Source organism: Pristiophorus japonicus, unplaced genomic scaffold, assembly GCF_044704955.1.
Source record: "Pristiophorus japonicus isolate sPriJap1 unplaced genomic scaffold, sPriJap1.hap1 HAP1_SCAFFOLD_384, whole genome shotgun sequence".
In the NCBI taxonomy this organism is placed as follows: domain Eukaryota; kingdom Metazoa; phylum Chordata; class Chondrichthyes; family Pristiophoridae; genus Pristiophorus; species Pristiophorus japonicus.
Genome location: NW_027253696.1, coordinates 639,609 through 651,591, shown reverse-complemented (window position 1 = coordinate 651,591; position 11,983 = coordinate 639,609). Strand labels below are relative to the sequence as shown.

The window sequence follows — 11,983 nt, the reverse complement described above, 5'->3', positions numbered from 1 at the left end:
GGAGAGTGTAGAGGGAGCTTTACTCTGTATCTAACCCGTGCTGTACCTGCCCTGGGAGTGTTTGATGGGAGAGTGTAGAGGGAGCTTTACTCTGTATCTAACCCGTGCTGTACCTACCCTGGGAGTGTTTGATGGGAGAGTGTAGAGGGAGCTTTACTCTGTATCTAACCCGTGCTATACCTGCCCTGGGAATGTTTGATGGGACAGTGTAGAGGGAGCTTTACTCGGTATCTAACCCCGTGCTGTACCTGCCCTGGGAGTGTTTGATGGGACAGTGTAGAGGGAGCTTTACCCGTGTGTATGCGGGGAGAGCTGGGGACTGACCCTGTGCCTGGAGGTGACAAACCCTGGGCTGCTCACCTGGGTCAGTGGCTCGACAGTATAGCTGTAGGTGGGCCGCGAGTACACGAACACGGGCAGCGAGTAATTGTCGCTGTGGAGCTCAGACACTCGCAGCGCCTCCTTGACCCGGGAGCGGACGAACTTGGTGCCACTGTCGGAGGAACGCAGCAGGCTGTCCAGGTAGATGGAGGGGTAGATGGCGGTGCTGTTCCTCCACAGCCACATCAGCAGGTCGTTGCGGGAGATTTCCACGTCAGGGCATCGGCCGGTGTAGTTGGCTGCGTTGTTCTTGTAATCGTGGTTGTAGCAGTCAGGGAAGAGGTAGAATCCCCACATGCTGCGCGGCCTGGTATTACGTGCCTTGCGAAGTGTCTCCACCATGAACTTCTGGCCCGACTGCTCGAACTCGAACTGCGCTTCCCTGTTGATGTTGCTCTGGGACCAGTCAGGATGTCGGTCGGACACCAGGCGGCGTGAGCTGTTGCGGTAAATCTGTTTGTTCTGCCAGTTGCGGATCCAGAGTGGCCGCCATTCCTCCCAGTCGATGACGGCCAGCCCCTCGGCGTCCTGGGACCGCATGTAGCGTTCGATGTCGCGCTCCATGCCCGTCAGGTGCCCGTGTAGGCTGCTGTTCTGCGGCAGGCCCCCGTTGACCGGCTGCTGCCCGCTGTAGTGAGGGTATTTACCCAGTCTCTCCTTGTAGAAGATGGTCAGTTTCTGGTCGTAAAACCCTTCGTTTGGCGACGAAACGATGTCGAACATGTTGAGGTCCAGCGTGACGGAGTAGCGGACGCACTCCTGGGTCGGTGCGTTCCACACCGCCACAAAGGGCTTGCCCCCGAACCGCGATGTTTGCTTCAGTCCCTGAACCCGCACCTTGGCTACCAGCAGGGTCACAACACAGGCCACTGCCCCGGCGAGAGAGGCGACTCGCTGGGCCATGGCACCTCCGCCTCTCACTGACCCGCCCGCCTGCTCCTGGACACGATACCGATCCACCGTAACCCCGCCTCGGGCCCTGCAACATAGCAACGTCACAGCGTGAGGGGCAGTTCCCGTGGCCCATCCTCCACACCAGCCAATCTCAGCTCAGATTCTACCCCCTCCCCACCACACCTCCCCACCCCACCACCACACCTCCACCCCCCACCACCATACCTCCCCCCCCCACCACCACACCTCCCCACCACCACACCTCCCCCCCCACCACCACACCTCCCCCCCCCACCACCACACCTCCCCACCACCACACCTCCCCCCCACCACCACACCTCCCCACCACACCTCCCCCCCATCACCACACCTCCCTCCCCCACCACACCTCTCCCCCCCACTACACCTCCACACCCCATCACCACACCTCCCCCCCCACCACCACACCTCCCCACCCCACCACCACACCTCCCCCACCCCACCCCACCACCCCCACCCCACCACACCTCCACCCCCCACCACCACACCTCCCCACCACCACACCACCACACCTCCCTCCCCCACCACACCTCTCCCCCCCACTACACCTCCACCCCCCACTACACCTTCCCCCCCCCCACACCACCACACCTCCCCCCCCACCACCACCACACCTCCCCCCCCAACCACACCTCCCCCCCCCCACCACCACACCTCCCCCCCCACCACACCCACCACGCCTCCCCCCCCACCACCACACCTCCCCCCCCACCACCACACCTCCCTCCCCCACCACACCTCTCCCCCCCCACTACACCTCCACCCCCCACCACACCTTCCCCCCCCCACACCACCACACCTCCCCCCCAACCACACCTCCCCCCCCCCCACCACCACACCTCCCCCCCCACCACCACACCTCCCCCCCCACCACCACATCTCCCCGCCCCCACCACCACACCTCCCCCACCACACCTCCCTCCTCCACCACCACAACCCCCCCCCCCACCACACCTCCCCCCTCCACCACACCTCCCCCCTCCACCACCACACCTCCCCCCCCCCACACTCCCCCCCCCATCACCACACCTCCCCCCCCCACCCTCACACCTCCCCACCACCACCACACCTCCCCCCCATCACCACATCTCCCTCCCCCACCACCCCTCCCCATCACACCACAGCCCTCCCCCCAAACTTCCTCCCCACCTCTTCCCCTCGCCACCTCACCCCCCCCACACCTCTCCCAACCTCCCCTCCCCCCCACACTTTCCCCAACCCCCAGCTGCCCTCCCCCACACACGTTCATTCTCACTTTCACACAGACACTCACACACAAAACAAACATTCGCTCTCTCATACACACACACACTCACAGGAGTGGGGGCCTGGGCTGATTTCTCCCCCACCCCCACCTCCAGCCGCGGGGCCTTGATTTTCTGTGTATAAGAACGCACAGCCAACACTGGGAGCAGAGGTTTGATGCTCTCTCTTTAACAAGAACAAACTGCAATTGCCTTTACACTATACCCTGCCCATACAACAGGAAACCCAAGGCAAAACTCGCAACAAACACACAGAACGCAGCAAACACTGAGCGAGCCCGGCACCAGAGAGGGAGAACCCAGCAGTTTATGTTCCGGGAGTGAAGCCTGCGTCACAACAGATCACCCACTGAGGCCCACGGCTCAGTATTCACCCCCAGTACCTCACTACGGCACCGACTCTCACAGGGCTACAATTCCACACACACTGACTCTCACTGGGGTACAGTTCCCCACACACTGACCCTCACAGGGGTACAGTTCCCCACACACTGACTCTCACTGGGGTACAGTTCCACACACACTGACTCTCACTGGGGTACAATTCCACAGGCACTGACTCTCACTGGGGTACAGTTCCCCACACACTGACTCTCACTGGGGTACAGTTCCACACACACTGACTCTCACTGGGGTACAGTTCCCCACACACTGACTCTCACTGGGGTACAGTTCCACACACATTGACTCGCACTGGGGTACAGTGTCAGAAAATGAGTGTTGCTGAGAGTCGATTCTGTCCCCCAGCCAGGGTGTGTGGGTAGAAGAGGGAATGGTCGGTGCCTGTGCCGATCGCTCAGTGTCCCATTCCCTTGGCCTTTCCCCATTTGGCCCACTGTCCGTGTGCTGGATCTCCTTAGGCCCAATCGTCACCACTTTCCCAGGCCCTTATGGATGTGGGAAAAGCCCACAACATCCCTCAGCCAGCGATGGGAAACATAAGAGCATAAGAAATAGGAACAGGAGGATGTCATTTGGCCCCTCGGGTCTGTTCCATCATTCAATGAGATCATGGGCTACAGGCCCAGGTGTGGAGCAGAGCTGCAGGCAGATTGTATATCTGTGGTTCACCACATCCTCTGGTTTGTTCCTCCTTTCATCTTGAAATATGGATAAACCTATTTTACACACCAGCGTGCTCAATGCCAGTAACTGCTACAAGAATATTCTCCCCCCACCCCCACACTCTCTCCCTCTCCCACCCCCTACTCTCTCTCCCTCCCTCCCCCACACACTCTCTCGCCGTCACACACTCTCCCTCCCCCGCCCCCTACTCTCTCTCCCTCCCCCTCACACCCTCCCTCCCCCCGCCACACACACACACACCCTCCCTCCCTCCCCCCCCCACACACACACCCTCCCTTCCCCACACACACACCCTCCCTCCCCCCCACACACACACCCTCCCCCACCCCTCACCCCCCCCACACACACTCTCCCTCCCCCCCCCCCCACACACACTCCCTCCCCCCCCACACACACAACCCTCTCCCCAGCACATACACTCTCCCTCCCACACACTCCCTCCCTCTTTCTCCCCCACACACTCCCTCCCTCCCCCCTACACACACTCTTCCCCCCCCCCCCCACACACACGCTCTCGCTCCGTCCCCCACACACTCACTCTCTCCCCTCGCCCCCCCAACCCCGTCCTCCCCGCTCCAGAGTCGGAACACACGGGAGCAGACAGGGCTGGTTCAGATGTGACTGTTGCAGAACTCTCGCCGTTATCAGCCTGAGCTCAGTCACAAACATCACTTGTTAGCAAAGATTCGCCAAGTTTGGGAAATAAATCATAAACAGTGACTGATTACTTGCACACGCACTCTCCCCAAGGGAGACACCAAACCCTGACACACATTACACCGATCCCGGACACACCAACCAGAAAAACAGTTTCATTCCCCTCAGCCACTGATCCCAAGGTCGGCTTTCCAAGGCTGGTAAACAGCGGGTGAAGGATAGAGCGAGGTAGGAAAGGAATTCCACAGATACCAGCTTCTAGGCCACCCCCCCCTGTCATCCACCCAGAGACTCTCTCCACCTCCCCCCTTCCTTGCCTCTTCCATTGCTGGTTCCATGAGCTGGTGTGTGTGAGTGTTTGTGTGTTATGAGGGGACATTATGCACAAACACAGGGTCACGTCATGGCCGTGAAAAGTGCCCGATGTTCTTTCTCTGATGAGCTTTCTAAATTTAAAAATAATTCTACATGTTAGATGCCTGGGTAGCCTGGCTGCAGTGCGGGTTTGTGCAGAGTGAGCTGATCTCAGCCAACACATCGGGGGTGGCTCAAATTCACAGTAATGACCAATAGTAAAGGTAGATGCTATTGGGGAATTGGGGGGGGGGTGTCACTGGAATGATTCCATTTGTCCCCCGCAAAGGGGAAACTGATCAAATCCTCCATCCTCACTGCTGTTTTCCCCTAATCTCCATTACTAGACTCTGCATCCCCTCAACCAAAGAAAGCTGACTCCTGTAACCTCCGATCTCTGTAACCTCCTCCAGCCCTACAACCCTCTGAGATCTCTGCGCTCCTCTAATTTTGGCCACTTGTGTATCCCCGACTTTAATTCTCCACCATTTGTGGCCGTGCCTTCAGCTGCCTGAGCCCTAAGCTCATGAATTCCCTCCCTAAACCTCTCCGCCTCTCTCTCTTCCTTTAAGACACTCATTAAAACCTCCCTCTTTGACCAGTCACCTGTCCTAATATCGCCTTACGGGGCTTGTGACAAATTTTGTCTGAGAATGCTCCTGTGAAGTGCCTTGGGACATTTACCTCGTAACATAAGAACATAAGAAATAGGAGCAAGAGTAGGCCATACGGCCCCTCGAGCCTGCTCCGCCATTTAATACGATCATGGCTGATCTGATCATGGACTCAGGTCCACTTCCCTGCTCGCTCTCCATAACCCCTTATTCCCTTATTGTTTAAGATGAAGCCTTTCATCTCCGGTCATCATCATCATAGGCAGTCCCTCGGAATCGAGGAAGACTTGCTTCCGCTCCTGAAGTGAGTTCGTTGATGGCTGAACAGTCCAATACGAGAGCCACAGACTCTGTCACAGGTGGGACAGATAGTCGTCGAGGGAAAGGGTGGGTGGGACTGGTTTGCCGCACGCTCTTTCCGCTGCCTGCGCTTGATTTCTGCATGCTCTCGGCGTTGAGACTTGAGGTGCTTAGCGCCCTCGCGGATGCACTTCCTCCACTTTGAGCGGTCTTGGGTCAGGGACTCCCAGGTGTCAGTGGGGATGTCGCACTTTATCAGGGAGGCTTTGAGGGTGTCCTTGTAAAGTTTCTGCTGCCCACCTTCATCTCTGGTACCATTCTAATAAATACCCCAGCTGGAGTATTGTGGGCAATTCTGGGCCCCACACTGTAGGCCTCGGAGAGTGTGCAGAGGAGATTTACTGGAATGGTACCAGGGATGAGTGACTTCTGTTATGTGGAGAGATTGGAGAAGCTGGGATTGTTCTCCAGTAGAGAATGTTCAGGGGAGAGATTTGAAAGAGGTGCTCAAAATATTTAATTATTTTGATGTTCCTTCTTATTTACTTGGTTTCCAGTGGCAGGAGGCTCAGTAACCAGTGGACACGGATTTCAGGTAATTGGCAAAAGAACCAGAGGGGAAATGACTTTGCAGCGAGTTGTTGTGATCGGGAACATGCTGCCTGAAAGGGCGGTGGGAGCAGATTCAATAGTAACTTTCAAAAGGCAATTGGATAAATACTTGAAAAGGAAAATTTACAGGTCATGTGAAGAGAGCAGGGGGAGTGGGTCTAATTGGATCGCTCTTTCACAGAGCCGGCACAGGCTCGATGGGCCAAAAGGCCTCTTTCTGTTCGTATCATTCTGATTCCTTCTTATGTTGTGCCGGTTTCTTTCTCCATACTGTTACAGAGTGAGTGGACAGCACAGAAACAGGCCATTTGGCCCAACTGGTCCATGCCGGCGTTTATGCTGCACATGAGCCTCCTCCCACCCCCTTCATCTCACCCTATCAACATATCCAAAAGCAAAATATTGTGGATACCTGAAGTCTGAAATTAAAACAAAAAATGCTGGAAATACTCATGCTGCCTGACCACTTCAGGAAATCTATCAATTGCTCTCATCCTCATGTGTTTATCCAGCCTCCCCCTAAATGCAGCTCTGCTCTTGACCTCAACAACTCCCTGTGGCAGTGAGTTCCACTCACAGAGTAAAGAAGTTTCTCCTGAATTCCCTGTTTGATTTACGAGTGACTGTCTTACATTGACGGAGGTCTCGCTGCTTGGTACTTTGACTTCGTTTGTGTTATTTTGTGTCACTTTCTCCATTACTTTGTATCTGGTTTTTGCTCCTGTTTTTCAGAGTGGTTCTTGTCGCCTGCAGCTCGACCCCGATCCCCAGTACCCGACACCCACTGTCCCCACCCCCGACACCTACTGTCCCCACCACCCACTGCCCCAACCCCCAGTACCCAAAACCCACTGTCCCCATCACCGGCCCCCAACATCCACTGTCCCCACCACCCCCTGCCCCAACCCCCAGTAGCCAACACCCACTGTCTCCACCCCCGGCACGCGACAAACCCTGCCCCCAATCCGCCCCCCGACACCCACTGTCCCCACACCCCAGCCCCCGACACACCCTGCCCCAACACCCACTGCCCCCACCCCCGGCCCCTGACACCCACTGCTCCGCCCCCACCCTGGCCCCCAACACCCACTGCCCCCACCCCCGGCCCCCGACACCTACTACCCCCATCCCTGGCCCTCGACACCGCCAACCCCATACACACACTGTCCTCAACAACCCTCCCCTCCCCCAGGTCCCCTACACCCTTGCCCTCACCCCCAACGCCCTCACCCCCAATCCCAACTGCCCTCACCCCTACACCTATTGCCCTCACTCCGACCCCTTAAACGCACTGCCCTCACACCCGGCCCTCTACACCAACTGCCCTCATCCCTGACCCCCTACACCCACTGCCCTCACTCTCGGCTCCTTACACCCACTGCCCTCACCCCCCACTGCCCTCACCCTCGGCTCCTTACACCCACTGCCCTCACCCCCGACCCCCTACACCCACTGCCCTCACCCTCGGCTCCTTAAACCCACTGCCCTCACCCCCGACCCCCTACACCCACTGCCCTCACCCCCGACCCCCTACACCCACTGCCCTCACCCCCGACCCCCTACACCCACTGCCCTCACCCTCGGCTCCTTACACCTACTGCCCTCACCCCCGACGCTCTACACCCACTGCCCTCACCCTCGGCTCCTTACACCCACTGCCCTCACCCCCGACCCCCTACACCCACTGCCCTCACCCTCGGCTCCTTACACCCACTGCCCTCACCCCCGACCCCCTACACCCACTGCCCTCACCCTCGGCTCCTTACACCTACTGCCCTCACCCCCGACGCTCTACACCCACTGCCCTCACCCTCGGCTCCTTACACCTACTGCCCTCACCCCCGACGCTCTATACCCACTGCCCTCACTCTCGGCTCCTTACACCCACTGCCCTCACCCCCCACTGCCCTCACCCTCGGCTCCTTACACCCACTGCCCTCACCCCCCACTGCCCTCACCCTCGGCCCCTTACACCCACTGCCCTCACCCCCCACTGCCCTCACTCTCGGCTCCTTACACCCACTGCCCTCACCCCCGACCCCCTACACCCACTGCCCTCACCCTCGGCTCCTTACACCCACTGCCCTCACCCCCCACTGCCCTCACCCTCGGCTCCTTACACCCACTACCCTCACCCCCGACCCCCTACACCCACTGCCCTCACCCTCGGCTCCTTACACCCACTGCCCTCACCCTCGGCTCCTTACACCTACTGCCCTCACCCCCGACGCTCTACACCCACTGCCCTCACCCTCGGCTCCTTACACCCACTGCCCTCACCCCCGGCCCCTTACACACATTCAGCCCCCACGAGGCCGCGGCTCCGGCCGATGGATTTCACACAAACTCCGTGAATCCAGCGCCTTGTTCCGCGCAGCCCGACACCGGCCCCGGCCACGGAAACACCGCGACCCCCGGCCCAGGAAACACCGACGACCCCCCCCCCGGCCACTCCCGCCACCTCCCCCGCTCACCTGCTCGGCGGGACGAACACACGCGGCTCATCGCAGCATCGCCTCCCCGGGACTGGGGCAGCAGCAGCCGCCTGTCGGGGGAGGGACCGACTGATAGACCCAGTCACTCAACCCGGGAAACCGGGGCTCCTCCCGCCCCCCAAACCGGGGCTCCACTCACCAAACCCGGCTCATTACCCCCCAAACCAGGCTCGCTCCCCCCCAAAACCGGGCCTCAACCCCCCCCCCCCAAACGGGGCTCGCTCCCCTCCCCACTCCCCCCAAACCAGGCTCGCTCCCCCCCCCCAAAAACGGGGTTCGCTCCTCTCCCCACTCCCCCCAAACCAGGCTCGCTCCCCCCCCCCAAACTGGGCTCACTTCCCCCCCAATCAGGGCTCGCCCCCCCCCACCTGCCCCCCAAACTTGGCTCGCTTCCCCCCCCCCCCCATAACCGGTCTCGCTCCTCCCCCACCCAAACTGGGATCACTACGCCCCTGCCCCCCAAACCGGCTCGCTTCCACCCCCAAAATCGGGCTCGCTCCCCCCCGCCCCCCAAAGTGGGCTCGCTCCCCCCACCCGACCCCCAAACCGGGCTTGCTCCCCCCTGCCCCCCCAAACCGGGACTCCCCCCCCCCCGGCCCCCACACGGGGCTCACTCCCGCCCCCTCAAACTGGGGTTCACTCAGGACTCCCCCCAAACCGGGCTTCTCCCGCCCCAAACTGAGACTCCTCCCACTCCCCAAACCGGGCATAACTACCCCCACCCTCCTGCCCAATCTGGGCCTCCGCCCCCCCAAACCACGGCTCCTCCTGCCCCCCAAAACCGGGGCTCACTCACCACCGCGCCCTCAAACTGAGGCTCCTCCCCGCTCCCCCCAAACCGGACTCACCCCCACCCCCCCCAAACTGGGCTCATTCCCCCTGTCCCCTCAAACCGGGCCCACTCTCCTCCCCCCCCCCACAAACTGTGCTCACTCCCGCATCCCCCCCCCCCAAAACCGGGTCTCACTCCCCCCTGCCCCAAACTGGGACTGCTCCCGCCCCCCCCCCCCACCAAAACCGGGCTCACTCCAGCTCTCCCAAAACGGGCTCACTCCCCCCGCCACACCCCCGTCCCCCCCCAAACCGAGAGTCTGTGGGGAAGGACTGTGCTGACTGCACCCAGGGTGTGCTGACTGTGCCGACTGTGCCTGGACTGTGCCGACTGTGCCTGGGGTGTGCTGACTGTGCCTGGAGTGTGTTGGCTGTGTCCGGGGTGTGCTGACTGTGCCTGGAGTGTGCTGACTGTGCCCGGAGTGTGCTGACTGTGCCCGGAGTGTGCTGACTGTGCCCGGGGTGTGCTGACTGTGCCCGGGGTGTGCTGATTGTGCCCGGGGTGTGCTGACTGTGCCCGGGGTGTGCTGATTGTGCCTGGGGTGTGCTGACTGTGCCCGGGGTGTGCTGACTGTGCCCGGGGTGTGCTGATTGTGCCCGGGGTGTGCTGACTGTGCCCGGGGTGTGCTCATTGTGCCCGGGGTGTGCTGACTGTGCCCGGGGTGTGCTGACTGTGCCCGGGGTGTGCTGACTGTGCCCGGGGTGTGCTGATTGTGCCCGGGGTGTGCTGACTGTGCCCGGGGTGTGCTGATTGTGCCTGGGGTGTGCTGACTGTGCCCGGGGTGTGCTGACTGTGCCCGGGGTGTGCTCATTGTGCCCGGGGTGTGCTGACTGTGCCCGGGGTGTGCTGACTGTGCCCGGGGTGTGCTGATTGTGCCTGGGGTGTGCTGATTGTGCCCGGGGTGTGCTGACTGTGCCCGGGGTGTGCTCATTGTGCCCGGGGTGTGCTGACTGTGCCCGGGGTGTGCTGACTGTGCCCGGGGTGTGCTGACTGTGCCCGGGGTGTGCTGATTGTGCCCGGGGTGTGCTGACTGTGCCCGGGGTGTGCTGACTGTGCCCGGGGTGTGCTGACTGTGCCCGGGGTGTGCTGATTGTGCCCGGGGCGTGCTGATTGTGCCCGGGGTGTGCTGATTGTGCCCGGGGTGTGCTGACTGTGCCCGGGGTGTGCTGATTGTGCCCAGGGTGTGCTGATTGTGCCCGGGGTGTGCTGACTGTGCCCGGGGTGTGCTGATTGTGCCCGGTGTGCTGATTGTGACCGGGGTGTGCTGATTGTGCCCGGAGTGTGCTGACTGTGCCCGGGGTGTGCTGACTGTGCCCGGGATGTGCTGACTGTGCCCGGGGTGTGTTGACAGTGCCGGAGGCCTTCACCTGCTGATATCGGGTTGGGAGCAGGAAGCAGCCCTGCTCTGGAAATATTACCTCATCCGATTGTGTCATTTGTTCCCTGAGATTTGTGCAACCATTACAACGAATTCTGGGCAGGCTGCGGGGAGTGTCAGCGTGAGGCTGTCAACAAGATGGGGCCGATTAGCTTTGAACAGCAGGAAGCCAGGCATCCTGTGATTAGCCAGCCAGGAAATGAGATAACACAGGCAGGGGTTCCAGGCCCTGTCCCTCCCCATCCACATGTTGACAGGCTGTTTCCTGGCCAGCCCCGCTCACATTCTCAGCCACCTGGCACACGTCCAGCCCTGGCCAACCCTTTGCACCCTCTCACAACACTCCAAAGCCACCCGATGAAGTACATTTGAAGTGCAGTCACTGTTGTAATGTATGAAACACAGCAGCCAATTTGCACACAGCAAGATCCCACAAACAGCAATGATAATGACCCAATTATCTGTTTCATGATGATAGTTGAGGGATAAATATTGGCCAGGATTGGGGAGAACTCCCCTACTCTTCTTCAAAATAGTGGTCATAGAATCTTTTCTATCCATCTGAGAGAGCAGACGGTGCCTCGGTTTAACGTCTCATCTGTAAGGTGGCAGCGCTCCCTCAGTACTGCTCCTCCAACAGTGCAGCGTTCTCTCAGTATTGCCCCTCTGACTGTGCAGCGCTTCCTCAGTACTGCCCCTTCGACAGTGCAGCGTCCCTCAGTACTGTCTCTCCGACAGTGCAACACTCCCTCAGTACTGCCCCTCCGACTGTGCAGCGCTTCCTCAGTACTGCCCCTCCGACTGTGCAGTGCTTCCTCAGTACTGCCCCTCTGACAGTGCAGCACTTCCTCAGTACTGCCCCTCGGCAGTGCAGCGCTCCCTCAGTACTGCCCTCCGACAGTGCAGCGCTCCCTCAGTACTGCCCTCCGACAGTGCAGCACTCCCTCAGTATTGCCCTCCGACAGTGCAGTGCTCCATCAGTACTGCCCGTCCGACAGTGCTGCGTTCCCTCAGTACTGCCTCTCTGACAGTGCAGGACTCCCTCAGTACTGCCCTTCCGACAGTGCAGTGCTCCC

The 11,983-nt window shown here is 60.3% G+C and overlaps 1 protein-coding gene across 1 annotated transcript; it reads right to left on the bottom strand.

The window, feature by feature from the left end:
* Nucleotides 1-360: 360 nt before the first annotated feature.
* On the bottom strand, nt 361-8,754 carry LOC139250517 (hyaluronidase-2-like; the record flags this gene model as incomplete). Its single annotated transcript, XM_070872892.1, has 2 exons — nt 8,677-8,754; nt 361-1,360 (listed from the first exon to the last, which is right to left on the bottom strand). A coding segment is annotated over exon 2 (924 nt), but the record flags the coding sequence as incomplete, so codon positions are not given.
* Nucleotides 8,755-11,983: the final 3,229 nt, after the last annotated feature.